The sequence below is a fragment of the Tachyglossus aculeatus genome, chromosome 9, assembly GCF_015852505.1.
Source record: "Tachyglossus aculeatus isolate mTacAcu1 chromosome 9, mTacAcu1.pri, whole genome shotgun sequence".
NCBI classification, from domain to species: Eukaryota; Metazoa; Chordata; class Mammalia; order Monotremata; family Tachyglossidae; genus Tachyglossus; species Tachyglossus aculeatus.
In genome coordinates, this window is record NC_052074.1 from 53,477,515 (window position 1) to 53,495,853 (window position 18,339).

At 40.9% G+C, this 18,339-nt stretch overlaps 1 protein-coding gene across 3 annotated transcripts in view; it reads right to left on the reverse strand.

Annotated features, from left to right (window-relative positions):
- Nucleotides 1–18,339, reverse strand: part of LRP2 (LDL receptor related protein 2) — a 176,663-nt gene that overhangs the window by 14,570 nt on the left and 143,754 nt on the right. For all 3 annotated transcript variants that reach the window (XM_038751850.1, XM_038751849.1, XM_038751848.1), the window contains exons 58-67: nucleotides 17,939–18,058; nucleotides 16,619–16,735; nucleotides 14,779–14,895; nucleotides 13,168–13,305; nucleotides 11,860–11,982; nucleotides 9,810–9,938; nucleotides 6,671–6,802; nucleotides 5,804–5,935; nucleotides 2,571–2,714; nucleotides 2,106–2,271 (exon numbers count right to left, since the gene is read on the reverse strand). In XM_038751850.1, the coding sequence (XP_038607778.1) occupies nucleotides 2,106–2,271; nucleotides 2,571–2,714; nucleotides 5,804–5,935; nucleotides 6,671–6,802; nucleotides 9,810–9,938; nucleotides 11,860–11,982; nucleotides 13,168–13,305; nucleotides 14,779–14,895; nucleotides 16,619–16,735; nucleotides 17,939–18,058 (1,318 nt within the window). The remainder of the gene's footprint in view (nucleotides 1–2,105; nucleotides 2,272–2,570; nucleotides 2,715–5,803; nucleotides 5,936–6,670; nucleotides 6,803–9,809; nucleotides 9,939–11,859; nucleotides 11,983–13,167; nucleotides 13,306–14,778; nucleotides 14,896–16,618; nucleotides 16,736–17,938; nucleotides 18,059–18,339) is intronic.

The window sequence follows — 18,339 nt, forward strand, 5'->3', positions numbered from 1 at the left end:
CCACTGGGGCCAAGTAACTTGGAGTAGATACAACTTCAACATGAGGAGAAATCTGTGTTCTCTGACTGGTTTTCCAAAGAGAATGTTTAAGCATCAAAAAATTCAGAAGTTTCCACTCAATTCTAAGAACAGAAATCTCTGAGGCCTTATTCTCTGACAAATGGCCCCGAAATAAATCCTCCTCAGTGAGGTATTCTTTTAGCTAGCAGGCATGGGAGGAAGTTAATTAATATCTTCTTAGATAAACAAGTCTTCTGGGAACAAAAGCTTGTTGGCTAAAAAGTGAAAATGAATTTAAAATACAACACATATGACTCTTGAGAAGTTGTCTTCCCCCTTCCCTCACATGTGGCTGGCACCCAAGCCCCACAAGAAACATCTTAGGTGCATTTCTGAGAACACAGGGATTCTGTTAATGCTCCCCTAAATGTTTACATCACAAACCTCCTTAAATCCAGCTGACTCAAGTTGGTATTATATGTCAGTTCATTGTATTATGAACTGTCTCCTAAATACTGATCTATGAGGCTCATGAGTTAGAATGAGTTAGTTTTAACTCATCAGAATGAGTAAAAAGAGACATTACATTTCACTTGGAACACCAAAAATCAATGGCAGGGACAATATCTGAAGATGCAGAGACTTCAATGCCTGGAAATAATCACAGCACATGGGAAAACCTGCCACATCAACAAAGAATGGTTCAAACTCATTTTATTGTTGGGGAAATGTAAAAACTTAGGAGTCCAATTTTGTGGTACAACCTGAGGGTACGACATTATCAAAAAATTAATGGTATTTATTGAATACTTACTGTGTGCACAGCACTGTACTAAGTTTTGGGGAGGGTGTAATAAAATAGGTATATATGATCTCTGCTCTCAAGGAGTTTACATTATAAGGGGGTATCACATGCATTAAAATACATTACAAATGGGAAGCAACTGAATATGCAGCTATGCATACAATAAATGCTGTGGGGTGGGGTGGGTGCTTATGGATATGGATTTATGAGCATATGTGATGCACAAAAGAGGGAGAATAAACTGATGAGAGATTAATCAGGGACAGCTTCTGAATTTTAGTAGGACTTTGAAGGCAGGGAGAGTGCAGATCTGTCCGACATGAAGGGAGAAGGAGTTCCAGGCAAAAGGGAGAGTGGGAGCAAGAGACTGATGGTGAGAGAGGCGAGCCTGTGGCACGGAAAACAATGTAGCCTCATGGAAAGAGCCTGAGGCTGGGAGTCAGAGGACCTGGGTTCTAATTCCAGCTCCACCACTTGTTGGCAAATCACTTACCTTCTCTGTGCCTCTGTACAATGGAGACAAAATACCGGTTTTCCCACCCTCTTAGATTTAAGAACCTCTTAGCCCCATGTGGGACTGGGGCCGAGGCTGACCTGCTAACACTATTTCAATCCCAGGGCTTAGTAGAGTGCTTTGCATGTAGTAAGCACTTAATACCACAATTACTATTATTATTATTGCTGCTGTTGCTGTTGTTATTATTAGAAATCAAGTAGGTGTTAGAGGAGGAAAGTGTGTGGGCTGGGTTGTAATGGGAGGCAAGCAAGGATAGGTAGGAAGAAGAGAGCAGATTTAGTTCCTTAAAGCCATTACTGCTATTCATTTGCTATTGCTATTAATACATAATTGCTATTAAATTTGATTTACCCAAATGTCTTCAGTGGAACGGAATTCTGGCCCATTAATATTTATTTATTATTATTTCTTAATGGTATTCATTAAGTACTTATGTGCCAGGCACTGTACTAAACGCTGAGGTAGATACAAACTAATAAGGTTGGACAAAGTCCCTGTCCCACCTAGGCTCACAGCCTTAAACCCCGTTTTACAGATGAAGTAACTGAGGCACAGAGAAATTAAGTGACTTGCCTAGGGTCACAAAGCACACTCAGTTCCTCAGATTCCCTGGCCCACAATCCTTCCATTAGGCCATGCTTCTCTCTCTGTTTTTTTGTCAAGAATGCATATTGTAACTTTAAATATACTCAAAAAAATACACGTATATACTCTGAATTATTTATATTTATTTTAAGGATAGTAAAATACCAGGCAAATGGAGTAGTTATCGACTCATTTTACCTTCCAACCCAGTCTACAGCTAATCCATCAGGGCGCACAATGTATCTTAGATTCAGGTCAACATCCTTGACTGGATTATTCCCACTGTTGTCAAAAGTGGGGATATAGGCACGTTTGATGGCTCCAAAAGTTGCACCTTGTCCCAGGACGGTGTAATATACCACACCTGTAGAGGCAGATCACAATGGAGAAAATTATGGATGAAGAAGCCTGGATTGGGATTTGGCAAGAGTTGTATTCTTGATCCACTCAGTAAGGTTGGAGACTTGATCACACTATCCACAGTCCAAACCCAACCTTGACTTTTCAGACCTGCCATCAGCAATGAAAGCCTCCATCAGTTGCTAACATTAGGCTGGGCAAGCATGAAACCAATCCTTTCCAATCATAGAAATACCAAGCAAGTTGAACCTCCTGAAGACCACTAGATAAACTTCCAAGATACATGTTAGAGTAAATACTCACTGAGACCAGTCCCCTCAGGATCCCAATCATAATCAATGGCTTGGATATTCTCCTGATTATCCAGATAGTCAGAATATTGCTCCGATGAGAGGTTGTATCGTCGAATGCGGACATTGTCAGGCAGAAGCAATAAAGGAGGATTGCCTATAAGCAAATGAGAAGTGTGCTTAATCACCAAGAAATCAGTTTCTTCCTTTTTCTGGAAGAAGAGCACAGATGAGATGATGAAGTAGCATGATCTAGTGAAAAGGGAATAGTCCTAGGAGTCAGAGGACTTGGGCCCTACTCCCAGCTCTACCTGTGGCCTGCTGTGAGAGCTTGGGCAAACAATTTACTTCTTCATATCTATTTCCTTTTCTATGTGATGGCTACGAACGTCTGCCTCTCCCTGTCTTGTTCTGAAGACAAAATAAGCTACATAATGTGAACAGGCTTCAAAAAACAATAGTGCAAAAATTCAAGGTATTATCTATTGGTGGTTTTGTAACTTTTTGACTCTTAGTAAACACGGTTATTTTTCACCCATTTGGGATGTGAACCACATGCTTGGAACTTGTCTACATTTGCTAGCAATTCAAAGGCCTACTCTTTTGTCATTTATTCCTTTATTCTTTAAGACTGCTGCAGGCATAACCGGGTAGAAGGGCACAGATTAAGAATGAAATATCCAAGGTTTCTGGAATTTTACTAGCAACTTCCTATTCCTGCTCTCCCTCCCTCTAAGACTTTAAGATCCCATTGGGACAGTGTTTGATCTGATCAGCTTGAACCCATCCCAGTCCTTAGCAGAGACTTGGCACCCAGTAAGCATTTAATATATACCATTGTCATATATATACCATTGACATATTTATTCTTTTAGCAAGTAATCAGTTTTATGACCTCTGGGAAGAGTGCCCTATCTGTGAATTCACCCCCTTCCTCTGCATGAGCAACCAACAGCACGGACCCCCCTGCCAAGACTATTGGGGTCCCCAGCTCCAGCTTAATAATAATAATAATAATAATGACAGTATTCGTTAAGCGCTTACTATGTGCCAAGCACTGTTCTAAGCGCTCTAGGCATACGGAGGGGGTGGAGGGGTGGAGTGTGGGAAGAGTGCCCTATCTTTGAATTCACCCTCTCCCTACTCCCGAGCAAACCACAGCAAGGACATGGAACTGCTACACTACAAGGTTGTGGAACTGGAACTGTCCCAATCAGATAGACATCCTGGGAATACGGGAAGGGCTAACCGGTGCTAGGGGGCTTCGTATTATAAGAGGCATTGCTGCTATTTTTAGATGGAGCCCTGCAGAGCTTGCCCTGCTGATTAGGACTCGGACCCCCTCCTTGGCTTGCTTGCTGCGCTACATCTATGTGAGTACACCCAATAAAGAGGCAGAACTGATCACTTTGGCTCAATGTCTGGTCTTTGGCTCATCGTCACCCAATCTACAGAACCTGGAGCCGCACTCTGGTCGGTGACCCCAGCTGACTTGGGGGGCATCTCCCCACATGACCCAATTTAGCTTCTAGTTAGAAGTCAGATTGTGCACCTCATTTTCTTTTTCTTCCCAAAGCTGCTATTTCAGCAGTGAGAGATTGATACACGATCTGAACAGAATTTCCATTATTTATTTTACTCCAACTGTTATTACCCCTGGATCCATCTAGGTTTTAAAGCATCCATTCTGTATATTCCCTTTTTTCTGATACACCCTTTTCATTCATTCATTCACTCAATTGTATTTACTGAGTGCTTACTGTGTGCAGAGCACTGTACTAAGCGCTTGGGAAGTACAAGTTGGCAACATATAGAGATGGTCCCTAACCAACAGCGGGCTCACAGTCTAGAAGAGGGAGACAGACAACAAAACAAAACATATTAACAAAATAAAATAAATAGAATATGTAAATATGTACAAGTAAAATAAATAGAGTAATAAATCTGTATAAACATATATACAGGTGCTGTGGGGAGGGGAAGGAGGTAGGGTGGGGTGGGGGGAGAGGAAGGAGGAGGCTCAGTCTGGGAAGGCCTCCTGGAGGAGGTGAGCTCTCATGCTGAGTCACTTTGATCCTCTCACTTTTCAGTGTCAAAAAGAGATATAAAGCACTTTTAGAATACCACATAAATCATGGGGCACAACGTTCAAAATATCTTTATCCAATCTTCAAGTCCTGCCTACATTCATTCATTCATTTAATTGTATTTAGTGTATCTAAGAATGCCAGTCTTTATACATTATTAAGTGTCATTTGTAGGCAGTGATTATTAAAATTTCCATTGAGGCCAAATAATAATAATAATAATAATAATGGCATTTATTAAGTGCTTACTATGTGCAAAGCACTTTTCTAAGCACCAAACTGTTCTTTCCACCATTATCTCCTCCCCACCCAGCAAATCCAAATCCATTCATAGCTTAAATACAGTATTTATTAAGCACTTACTATGTGCTAAGCTTTGGGGTAGATACAAGGATACAGATTAGATACTGTCCCTGCCCCACCCAGGGCATAAATCTGTCTTTTCCCCTTATACTCCAGAAGTTGGGACTGTTGATTTAGATCAAACTACTAAAAATGTGGTCTGCTAGAAATCTTGAAATGGAAGGGAGAGTGGTGATATGCTTGTGATTTCTATCTAATACACTTCTCTTCTTTCTACTTTTTCCAGCTCATAGCTTTTAATTTTGCAAGCCAAATTCCTACATAGGCAGGGATTTCTTCTCAGTGGCTGGCATTAACCTCAGATGTAGAACTAATGATTGAAGCTATACATGAGCCAAACTCCTTCTATCTGTGATCGTTAGTCCATGAACAATGAAAAGGTGATCTGTCAACAAAGTGCCCTTGAGTTGCCCCAATTTCATGTGACTGTTTTTGATACCTGTCTTGGATTACAGATCCTAAAATCTTGATTTCAGTGAAACTGGGAGCTGGCAGGCTTCGTTAATTTCTTTCTGCTGACAACTGTGACACAAACGGGCTTTTGTTGTTAGGCACCTAACAAAGAAGATACCTAATCAAGGTGGACCAAGGTGGTCAGGCAGAGCATAAAACATGGGATCTGACCATTCCAAGTTCTACAGGATTTGAGGCTGGTAAATGAACAGGAAGACACCATACATAATTCCTAAGAAGATCAGCTTATAAAAGTAAACGGTGCCTCTAGAGAAGTATGACACTCAATTCTTAACTTCCAAGGGTTGATTTTCACAAATGGCAACAGACCACTTAAACCTACCATTGGCCGCACACTGTTTTCCTTCATGATCACCCACGGACCTAAAGCCGTCAGCACAGAGGCACTCATAACTTCCTTTAGAGTTCCTGCAGTCCTGGGGGCAGACCCCAAATTGCTCACATTCATTGATATCTGTTCACAAAAGAAAACATACTATAAAATGTCTATTCATTACAAATAGATGTTGGTTGGCCCTTGGCTATAGTGAGGAAGAGCAGCAAAAACCAAAACAAAGGAAATAAATCAGCAAACAAGGAAAAATAGAACTAAGGGAACACAGGTCAGTCTGCCGTGAAAAAGTAACAAATATGTCTACCTTTCACTTCTGAAAAGGAGATGCATTCTTTTCTTCCAATCAACAAGAGTATCACTTCTCTTTTCCCAGACCCCCTTTTCTGGGGCAAGAATCTAGCACAAGATTCTTGTAAGTTTCAACTCTCCTAAGAATTTTTTTTTTTCATCTGTGGTTGAAAAACATACCACACCACAGTTCAAAAGCATTAAATACTAGTGGCTGGACCTGCTGACACCATACTGAACTCATCACTCCAGTGAGGTATGCTTTCAGTTGGGTAGTTTAGAATTAATTCATGAAGGAAAGGCAAAAGATGATGTACACTGCAGAATTTGGGAGTTCATAAACAAATCATCTGACTCTGGGACCGAGTCACACACTCAGTTACAAAGAGTCTGGTGAAAGAGACCATACCAGGACCAAACTTCAGTCCAAAGCCTTGCAATTTCATTAGAGCGTAGTTCCCCAGAGGGAAATGGAATGGGACTCCAAATAAAGATATTTGTAAGGGAAGAGCTGAAGGGAGAACAAAACTTAGAGCTTCAGTCTGAAAAGTGGAAGATATGCTCTACCTTCACAGGAGTTTCTGTCAGCCTCAGTAGCCTTATAACCCACCCTACAGGAGCAGATAAAGCCTCCTTCACTTAGGTGGGTACAGTTGTGTTCACAGATATCCTCTGCACAAGTTCTCTCTGCTCCTGGGTCTGAAAAACATGGAAATCATGATCACTAGACTGGTAGAAACAGAGGTATTGGTAAATGCAAAATTCAGGTTGATGATAGTTTCATAATAATAATAATAATGACATTTATTAAGTGCTTACTCTGTGCAAAGCACTGTTCTAAGCGCTGGGGAGGTTACAAGGTGATCAGGTTGTCCTATGTGAGGCTCACAGTCTTAATCCTCATTCTACAGATGAGGTAACTGAGGCACAGAGAAGTTAAGTGACTGGCCCAAAGTCATACAGCGGACAAGTGGCAGAGCCAGGATTTGAAGCCATGACCTCTGACTCCAAAGCTTGTGCTCTTTCCACTGAGCCACGCTGCTTCTCTGCTTTCATGGGTCTGCTAATGGTCGGCAATAGCAAATCAGGTCTACTTCACTAAATTTTCCTCAGGAAAATGTTGCCTGTGGGAATTTCTGGTAAACTAATTCTAAACATCTCAAATGCAGGAAGTTCAAGTCACTGATGCACATGTTTGTATTGGTGAGATCCATAACCAGAAGCATCTGAACTTAGGATTCAGGAAAAAATCTTGTCATTCTCTTCCCTGCTGAAAAGATAGTTACTGGCACACTGGGCCAGGCCTGGGATCCATGACTAAGGAGGTATTAGAGAATTTGAGCAGTTTCAGGTGGGAGCCTTGAAAATGATTAGAAGGTTGGGAATTAAAACGATCTCTGAGGAAAAGATAAAGGAACTGGCACTATGCAGCCTGGAAACGAGAAAGCTAGTGACTCTAAAAGAATGTGAACGCTTCATACACCAAGAAGAGTGATCAGCTTTTGTCTGTCTCTGCTGAAGATTAATCAAAAGGGAGGAAAAGAATTATCAGCTGAGAGTGAGGATTGGTAAACATCAGGGTAAATGAGGGAGATGATGGAATCTCCTCCTTTAGAGGAATTTGAAGATAGGAGAGATTCTCAACTGAGATGTTTTATGTATAGAGTTGCTGATGGTAAGGGGTAAACTAGGTGGATCCTTAATACTGCTATATTATAAACTCCCTCAAGTCAGAAATCCATATCTATTAATTGCAATTTTACTCTCCCAAATGCTTAGTATTGTGCTTTGCACACAGTAGGTGCTCAATAGATACTATCCATATTTAAGTCTATTCATTCTTATCTTCCTTACTTCCTTCTTCCTCTCTCTCCATATTTATGGGGGGAGTGCGGGGGCTGTATACACACACGTGTATAAATGAGCTTATACACTTAGAAAACATTTTGAAAATGTATAGCTAAGAGAGCACTGAAAAAGAGTGGAATCCTAATATAAAAATTGACTTGGACAACTTGCTGTGTCCTGGAAACAGTGCAACATTTCAATCCATATTTCATAAAATTTTCCAAATCAAATATGACCCCTTGAGGAAATTCTCTATTTTGCAAAGAAAGAATGATTGCTTCCAGGCCTTTTAGAGCATTAAGAGTCAATCAAAAGTGATCACAATTATTATTTTGTAACTACATATTCTCCAGCAATTCACTCTCTTTCCAGTGGCACTGAAAAGACGCAGCAATCTTTTTTAACTTCAAAGTATTGACAAAAATCAAGTTTATCATTTTCAAGTGCCCCAGTGATCACTGTAATAATTGCAGTGCACCAGAATCACCTAAGGAAAGGGCATTTTGAAAGTGTGATTTGAATGCTGGGGCTAAGGTATTGCCGCAAGGAGTACATAATATGATAGCATGACTGATCCTACTGCCTTTAACCGCATATTTAACTGTGAGGAGAAATGAGGCCTCAATATTGATCTTCAATGTATTTCTTTCAAAAGCACCCAGGATTTAATTAAATAGCATTAAAAATAATTTCCAGAAATTAAACTAACAGAGGCAACTGCAAGTGGAGCCAATTTTTCATCCTGGTTAACTGCAGTAGTAGAAACCACGACATTATTTATTGCCAGGCACAGATGTTTATCTTTGGCAAACCTCCAAGCACTAGTTTGAGTCCACATTTGCCTATGAATAGGGAAGACAATCTGCAAGCAAAGTGACTTTGATACCAACTCGGACCATATTCTTGTTATTTTAGTGTCATCAGGTCAGTTGATTAGGTCCCATTACACCAACGGAGAGGGTACCTGAGTGGAGAAACTCTTCGTGACTTGGGCACGTGCCAGAGATTAATCACTGATAAATCTACACAGACTTCCCAAGGTGAAACTAAATGGACCTAAAAATTGGCTTGTGCTAATCTGCCCAGGGGCCTCCACCTCTCATCGACTCTCCATGGCTAGTGTTGGAAGAGAAGCTTTAAAGAAAGGGCTTGGCGGGTTCTGCTCCCACACCTTCTGAGGTACCATGTCCCAAAGTCTCCATCTTTGGGAGCAGCCCTCTCATTCCCTGCCTTTGCTGAAGGGAAGAAGTTTCTGTGACACCAATCCCCAGGACCTTTCTTTTCCATGCAGCCAAGGATGCTGCATTTGCAGAAAAGCCAGTGGGCCCAGAGATCAGAGAAGCAGTGTGGTCTAGTGGATAGAGCATGGGCCTCGGAGTCAGAGAACCTGGGATCTAATCCCAGCTCCACTACTTGTCTGTTCTGTGACCCTGGGCAAGTCACTTCACTTCTCTGTGCCTGTTACCTCACTTATAAAATGGGGATTAAGATTGTGAGACCTATGTGAGACAGGGACTGAGTCCAACCTGAACAACTTTTATCTACCCCAGCACTTATTATAGTACTTAACAAATACCACAAAAAATCAATCAATGGTATTTATTGAGTGCTTACTATGTGCAGAGTACTGTACTAAGAGCTTGGGAGAGTACAATACAACAAAGACACAGGAGACTGGCTCAAGAAGCACAAGGTCAAGGGAAATAGCTCCAAAGAGATACTCAATCTGCTGCACTAGATGATGATGTTTTAGGATCACAAATCAAGTCTAGGCAGAAGTACTTTTAACCTCAGCAGTGAGCTCATATTTTTAGTGTACAGATTATTTGGACATAGCAGTGCATTGAGGTTTACTTACTGCAACCTGTTTCATCAAAATGATCTCCACAGTCATCATAGTTGTCACACACGTAGTGTAGAGCGATGCAGTGCCCATTGCCACACTTGAACTCTTCTTCTGTGCAAGGTCTAGGAGTAGGTTTTCTACCTAGATTTTCAAAAGATGCTCACAATCCATTTATTTTCTCACAGGTATATTCTCCTGCCTGTCTTACCCTTCACTCTTATTCCCATTTGTACTAGCACTTCTAGTACTTGGTACCACAAATGCTCAATAAACACTATTTTTACTCCTCTCCACAAATGCATCTTGCCATTCTCCTATCCTGAATCTGAGATACATATTTTAACTCGCCATCAGAGTGTCTCTCCTTATGTGCCGGGAATGTTTCTTAAATATCTGATGTACTTCCCAACCACTTAGTCCACTGCACTGCATTCAACGGAAATCAATAAATACCAGAAATCTATTAGTCATTGTTTTCTAACCTGATCCAATCAATCTCCTTGGACTTTTATTTCAAATACCACCAGCTCATTCAACCTTAGTGCCTTAGGTTGTGGAGTTGTCTGGGTGCCTGTAGTGTCTAGAATTTTCCATATCATTCTCTCTGTGTTCTATTTAACTTAGAGGAAGTGTTTGGGAGGGCTGAATTATTCATATGGATTCAATGAATCATTTTGCAAACACGGGCAAAAGTGAAGGAAAGAATAGAACTTGTTTCAGATCTACCCAAAATATTACCAAATGCCGGTTTTACCCTATGTGACCCAAATATTCAGTTTTGTAAGCTGTCAGTGAAAGAAACAAACTTTCTGCTCCTAAAACAGATTCTTGCTCAGTTGTTTCCACATTCTCAGTTTTCACTGATCTGCCTTTGACATTTTAACAAATCAGCCAGTCCAAGCAATGGTTGGTGCTGTTTTGCTACTGCCTCCCCTTATCTCCTCCCCCCATCAGACAACCCCTTCCCTTTCACTACCATTTCCCACAAAGGAAAGAATTCCATGAAAATTATCCCCTTGAATACTTCTCCACGGTAACCTTTTCTCTGAGAATACTATGAGAAAACTATGCAGTTGGCATTCTACAGCATTCTCATGTATTCAAAGAATAACTGCACTGAATAATGATTTATTTCTACTCATAAGACAAATAAACCTTGATATATGTAAAGTGTGAAGTACCATTCTAAACCTGGTGTTTATTTCTGCTTTCTAAGGGAAAAAGCGAGGAAAAAAATAAACTTTACTTTATTTTAAAATCAGAGTAAATAAAATGAATAATGCCTAAATCTGTCATTGAATGATACTGTTGAGAAGTAATTGGGACAACAAAGGCATATGGGCAACTGAATTTATTTATATTGAAATGTTTAGAGGAATCCTTGAGTGTTTGCAATTTCAGGTACAAGGAAGAATTTGTGACTTTATCTGTACCACCAATCCCAAACTTTCAAGGCTAGATTATTCCACTTTCAGCTTGTCTCGCGCTTTCCACCATCTGGATCATTGCACAGACCATAGGCACCTCGCTATTGGGGAGCCATGGAAAGATATGAGATAAAATTCACATCCATTCATGTGAGACATTGATTCCTGGAGTCTGAATAGTCTCAGTTCATTGTTGAAGCATTTAGATGCTTTCCTGTACTCTAAGGCACAATGTTAGAAGTCCCTTGTGTCTTTTATGTTTCTCCTCTGTAGTAATTGCAGTGTGTTCAACTGTGAGGTGCAGTTTTGAAATAATTTATACAAATGAATGGAGTTCAAATAGCTGTTTAAATGGAAATTTCAACTAATGCAATGAAGCAGTGCCTAATCTACATATTTTAGCAATGATCTGTGGTTTGTTTCCCCCATTACCCTGAATAATTGAGTTGGCTTTACATACATCTCTAAACATGCCTTAATAGTTGTGTTTCCAGTCAGGTTGAAAATCTGCTTAATCTTTGATTTTTTTTGTGTGGGTGTCTCCTGTTTCCCCTGAAAAACATGCAGGGGGGATCAAGGAGCTGGCTTTCTAAAGACATGAAACTAAACTTGGTTTTATCTTAGCATCAACTTACAATGCTCTTCTTTTTCATCACTTCCATCCCCACAGTCGTCCTGCTGGTTGCACAGTTCGTGGCTGTAGATACAACGGTTGTTCTCACAGCGGAAACGGAATGGCGGGTCGCAAGGGATATCCACTGAAAGAACAAGGCAAGAAAATGTGTTTACAAACTATGTTGTAGTGTACTCTCCCAAGTCCTTAGTACAGTTCTCTGCACACAGTAAGTGCTCAAAAAATATGAATCATCGATTATTGATTATCCCACTGAGCTCAGATACCAGCTCCAGGAAGAATGCTCTATTCAACCTCAAATTCCTTGCTCTGGGTATTCCATTCCCCTCATGTTGGAGGTTTCCAGTCCAACTCGGCCCATGGTCAATGCAAGCTGTATATCCACAAAACATTCAAGGGCATTCTCCCTTCAAATGTAAAGTCAGTATGTATGTGCCATCATCATGAATGGTACATGAGGTAAAACAGTGCTCTAAGAATGCCTCCTGAAAAAGGAATACAATCTAAAACCCTAATGGTGGCAAAAGTTGCCACGTATTTAATGTGCCACCAGAATGCCAGGACATGAGTCTCCTCTCAATGTGTTATCCATTGGATTCTAGATCTCATGCCTACATGCAGACATAGGCCCTTTCTCCCTTTTCAGTAGCTGTTTATATTATGGGGAAAAACACCTGCCCCACTTCACTTTTTCATAGTTGAAAAACCTTCAGGTATTTATCTAGAAGCAGTCCTTGAAGTGAGAAAAACAAGAAAGTATGTCAGTTGCACACTGCTTTCACTTGGAGAAATAAGTAGGATGGTTTGAATATCATTTCAAGTATAATTTCAGTTAGAAAAATGAGACTATGGGATGGTATATCCATGGGCACTAATTAACCTCTAAAAGACAGCAAGATAGTTTCAGACCCTCAGCATGCCTTTAAATTAATTAAAACATGAAGGTGTTGGGTATTACAGTATCAGCTACCACAAAAAAGCAGTGAGTTTAAGTGCTGATATTTCCTGCTGCTTGATTCAAATGATTTATTTCCATTTTGTTGAGTGATCAGAGATGACAGCGGGGGAAGGGGGAAGCAAGAGGAAACAGGCAGAGGAAAGGAAGGCCTAACTGGGGCTGAGTTCAGATTGGAGGAACAGAAAGAGGTCAAACTGAAAATATGACTGGAGAAGACCCTCTTCTTGCACCAAGAAACTACATTCCCTGAAGGTTAAAGCTCCTGTGCTTGTCTCCTGCAGAGACCCATACTAGGAATTCTTGGTCCCATCCTACCACCCTGCGCATTCTCATTCAATTGTCCTTCCTTACAGCAGAGGTGAAGTTCCTCATCAGATTCATCTCCACAGTCATCATCTCCATCACATTTCCAAAACGGCTGGATGCAGATGTGGTTTTTACACTCAAACATGGTGGATGGACAGTAAGTGCCATTAGGATAGCGAGTGGCTGGTGGGGGGAAAAACAGTCTGGTTAACAGGAGTTAGAAAAGGATAAAACAGTTAAAAAGAATCAACTTCTCTAAGTTAGCTACTCTGTTTCCCCTTCTTCCTCATCTGATCTGTCATTCGAAGATAAAACTTTGTCTTGATATTTTTGTTTTCTTCTTTTCTTATGTGTCTGTTACCAACTTCCTCCCCACCTTACTCTTAGATTTGGAGTCCAGGGGGCATAGGTGACCTTGTCTAGATGACATCTGTACTCTTCTCTCAGTCCTGAAGACAGTACTTTGCAGACAGCAGGTGCTTAATAAATAACAATTCTTACTTCTAGTACTTCCACAGTATACAACATGACTGCTGCTACCATTCCAGTTTCTTGGAACTATAACAGGATTGAAATTTCCCATTGTCAGTGTTCCACAGGTTATCAAATATGTCAGTATTCGTTTGAAAAGAGAACTGATCAAGTGTAACTGCATTTTACACACACTACCATTTTTCAAGGCTCTTAAATAACAGTATTATGAAGCATTACATTATGAATACAATACATTATGAAGCAGTGTAGCCTAGTGGAAAGAGCAAGGGACTGGGAGTCAGGAGATCCAGGTTCTAATCCCAGTGCTCCACAACCTGCCTGTTGTATGACACTATAGAAGTCACTTAACTTCTCTGTGCCTCAGTTCTCCCTCCGCCTTAGACTGTGAACCTCATGTAGGGCAGGAACTGTGTTTGATCTGATTGCAATATATTAAGAGCTTGGCACAAGTAAGCACTTACATGCCACAATTATTATTATTATGCTTGGGCTGTGATTGAAAATGTTGATATTTCTACCTGATGATCTTGCTACCTACAAGTACCTGTTAGATCTGCTGAACATGGCTGGACTCATCTGCTGGCTTCCCTTTGGTGTTACCTCCTCTTATATTTTAATCTGATGCAATCATTTAACTAAACATTTAGTTCAAAAATTATCCCATACATGTGATCATCAACAATTAATTGTTGCTCACTGTCCAACGAGGTGAAAACACAATGGGATGGGGCTTAGGACACATCTTGGGAGTTCAGATCCTTTCTCATTTTGACGTATTCTTTCCTTCACCCTTTAATCACTTTCCCTTTATTCTTTATTATGTATTCAAGCATGGGACTGAATTTGAGCACCTCACATTTTCTCCTCCAGCTCTAAAAATTCTGTACAGATATTGCTTTTCTAGGTCCATAGTTCAGATGCTGAATTTTATCCCACAGTAGTTGATCATGTATGCATAAATATGAAAGTAGTACCAGAATGGACTCACTGATGTGTTCTCATAAACAAATCAAAAGCATGGTTTTTTTTATGAACTATTCTTTTCACCCCCACCCCCAACAAGTATAACGGACATAACTATGAGCCATTTCTCCTGAAAACGAGGTATAGTTAGGGACCCTGGGACACGCCACAGGTGCCTCCATAAATATCCAGACTCACGGCAGCTGGCTTCATCGGAAAAATCCAAGCAATCAGAATGTCCATCACATTTAAGCCGTTCAGCCACACAGTGCCCACTGTTGCACTGGAAATACTCAGGGTGGCAGGTCCGCAGCTCTAAAAAGATTGAACAGCCACAGCAAAATATGCTTATTCATACCAAAACAGCTATGATATACAGTCTACTTAGGATGTGGGGTTTTGCTCACCAAACTAGTAGCTCATTACCTAACACTACAAATTCTCACAATTTATTTCTTCTCCAGAATCTGTGCTTTCCTCTCCATCCAAACTGCTAGCAAGCTGGTCTAAGCATTTCTCACAGGCCATCTCAAAACTGTATCATCCTCCTCACTGACCTCCCTGACTCCAGCCTATTCTCTCTCCAGTCCATACTTCACTCTGCTGCCTGAATCATCTTCCTAATACACTTTCCTACACATGTAGTTACTCCTCAAAAGTTTCCAATGGCTGTCCATCTGTCTCTGCATGGAACCAGTGGAGAAGCAGCAGAAGGTAGAGGAGGGATAGAAGTTTTAGGAGGAAGAGATGGAGGGACTTCGGGGAGTTCATGCCTGGTGGTTTGCTTTTACCAAATAAAGTAGCTGGTAAAGTTAGAAGTAGTTAGGGAAGGAGGTGGTGTGGAGACCAGGAGCTTCAGGAAGGAGTTCACCATATGGAGGTGCTCAATAAGTACTACTGATTGCTGAGCTAAAAGAAGCCTAGAAGTAGCTCTAGTGAAACATTTAAAATACTTACTTTCCCTCTCTTTTCCATTCCCATTTGATGTGGTTTCATGAGAATATTTCTGAGAGGGAACTCTGAGTGTCCCTGATAAAGCAGATACTTGTGTTTTCTTGGCTTATTGACATACGAGGAGATGAAAGGGAGAGGACTAGCAAGTGGATGATATGGTGGACCAAACGTAATTTGGGGCCCAAATGGGGTTTTTTTAGAAACCATAAATTCTCTAGGAGGAGGATTTCATTTCTTTTACAATGAACTGTCAAGCAATTACTGCCATGTCCAATTAATGGCTTGCCATACTTTAACCCATTTCCTTTACTTGCCATTCTCTAGGGAGAGACACAACTGACTAGCCTTCTTAGAAGACCACCCCAGATATTTGAAGATAGGTATTAAGTTTCCCATTAATTTTCTCTTCTCCATACTAAAGGATCTCATCTCTGTAATAATTTACTCCATGGGCTAGAATTTCCAACCCTTCTAATCATGTTCTTGCACTAACTCAGGTTGGCTCCACATGTACTGACAAGAGCTCTAAAAATAATCCACTTCCCTAACCTTTAGAGCAACTATCTCCATCAAGATCCTCCAGAAGGCCACTTCCAACTATATGAAATTGGAGGATCACAAATTTATTTTCACATAACTGGTCTTAAATTTGCATTTTTGGGGGGCAATCTAATCTCATGCCATTTTCCCAACCCTTTTAGTGTGTTGCCACTAAAGTTAACATTTTGTTGTTTTTCTACATTCTGCTCCTGTTCACACACTACCTTCGATCCAGATTCTCTACTCCAAAAGTTTGCATTGGAATGGGGAGATCCAGGGTGGGAAGAGAAGGGTATGAGAGCATTGTGCGTTCTCCAGAAATCTCCCCCAGCTCATCAGGGGTCTGTGCTTTGGGGAACCTTGATCAAGTCCATGTTGGCTCTGATTCAAGCTAAATGTCACATTTTGTGGGAATACCATCAACAGTCTTCTCTGGAAAGTTGTTTATGTTAAGGGATCTTCTCTTATAACATGTATTCTGGGAAGATGATTCTGCCTAGAATGAAATTTCCCTTCAACCCCCTGACCCTAAGCAGATACATACCACAGTCCCGTTCATCTGAATTGTCTTCACAGTCATTGTCATGATCACATAACCAGCGAGAAGGAATGCAGTGTTGATTGTCACAACGGAATTCACTCTCTGTGCACTCCCGGGGGGCTTGGAAAGAGAGATGCAGAATAATCAGAAGAGGAAGTCACAGGTAAAGAGCCATTAATAAAGGCAAACATCCCACCACTCTAGAAACGTAGAATTGGGCAGTGCAAAGCATAAATTGCTGCTTAGGGAAATGATGCCCATTAGGCTACTTATCTTCTCGAATGAGACCACAAAATATCCAGTCCCAGGAAGAGCAATCCCTCATTAAAGACTGCACTTCATTACAAGAAATGGCCCTAAGGCTGCAGTTTAGGATTTGGTAAAAAAAACCTCTTTCAGAAGTCAACAATATTTTCTTGTCAACAATAAGGTCCCGGGCTGCTTTTTAGTCTTTGTGCAGGACGTTGGGGTCCCACAGACATTTGCAAGTGAAATGAACCTTCTGTTCTCTACTCTTTGAGTAAATGCAAATTTCCCTATATTTCTGAAGACATAATTGTATGGCTGTACTTCAAATTAATTGAGTGGCAGAAAGCAAGGGGAAGGCTGCCAGCAGCCCTTTTCAAAATACCTGTAATTTTCGATTCTGACACTGACTGTCCAGTTGTGACAATCTACATCATTCAGCTTCCTTTACCTCTCTGCCCTTGCTGGCCTTTTGACCATTTCACTGCTAATTAGTATCTCCACCAGCAGGTGAGCACAGTCAAGAAGTGGGGAAATTCAAACCCCTCTATTTTGTTTATCCAGACTGTACAGCTTTTTCATTTCTTTTTCCTTTTGGATGATTTATTAAGTTTGCATTTAGAACTAAAATTTCTCTCCACCCTTTATTCCAGATGTCATGGCATTAACGTTGTTAATGCAGCAGAACAGACTATTCTATTCTATTTATTTTGTTAATGGTGTGCATTTAGCTTTAATTCTATTTGTTCTGATGACTTGACACCAGTCCACATGTTTTGTTTTGTTGTCTGTCTCCCCCTTCTAGACTGTGAGCCAACTGTTGGGTAGGGAAAGTCTCTATATGTTGCCAACTTGTACTTCCCAAGTGCTCAGTACAGTGCTCTGCACACAGTAAGCGCTCAATAAATATGACTGAAGGAATGAATGAATGAACAGACCAACTGCTGTCATATGTCTTGGTTAGAATGGAAAAAATCTTTATGGGGAAGACTTCCATGTAACTCTTCCTGGGTGAGGATGAGGTTAGTACAGTGAACACATACTAGGCACCCAATAAATACATATCTGAAAACTCACCACAGTCCTGCTCATCGGATTCGTCTCCGCAATCATCGTTAGCGTCACATTTCCAGCGAAGTGGGATACACCGGTGATTGCTGCAGCGGAAATCTCCTGATGGAGCGCAAGTTATCTCCTCTGCAAACCACACAGTTGTGACTGAGATTTAATATGCCTCCATGCACAACTTTCAAGCAGCTAGATCTACGCCACTTTGGAGTCAGAGAATTGCACTGCTACAAGGAACTACCACTGCTCATTATTATTATTATTACATTTGTTAAGCACATACTATGTGCCAGACACTGTACTAAGCGCTGGCTAATCAGGTTGGACACATAAAGCTTACAGGAATTTCTCCAGGCAGGGCTGCTCCCTAGCCACCCTAGATTGATACCTTCCCAACCTATTCTCATAGA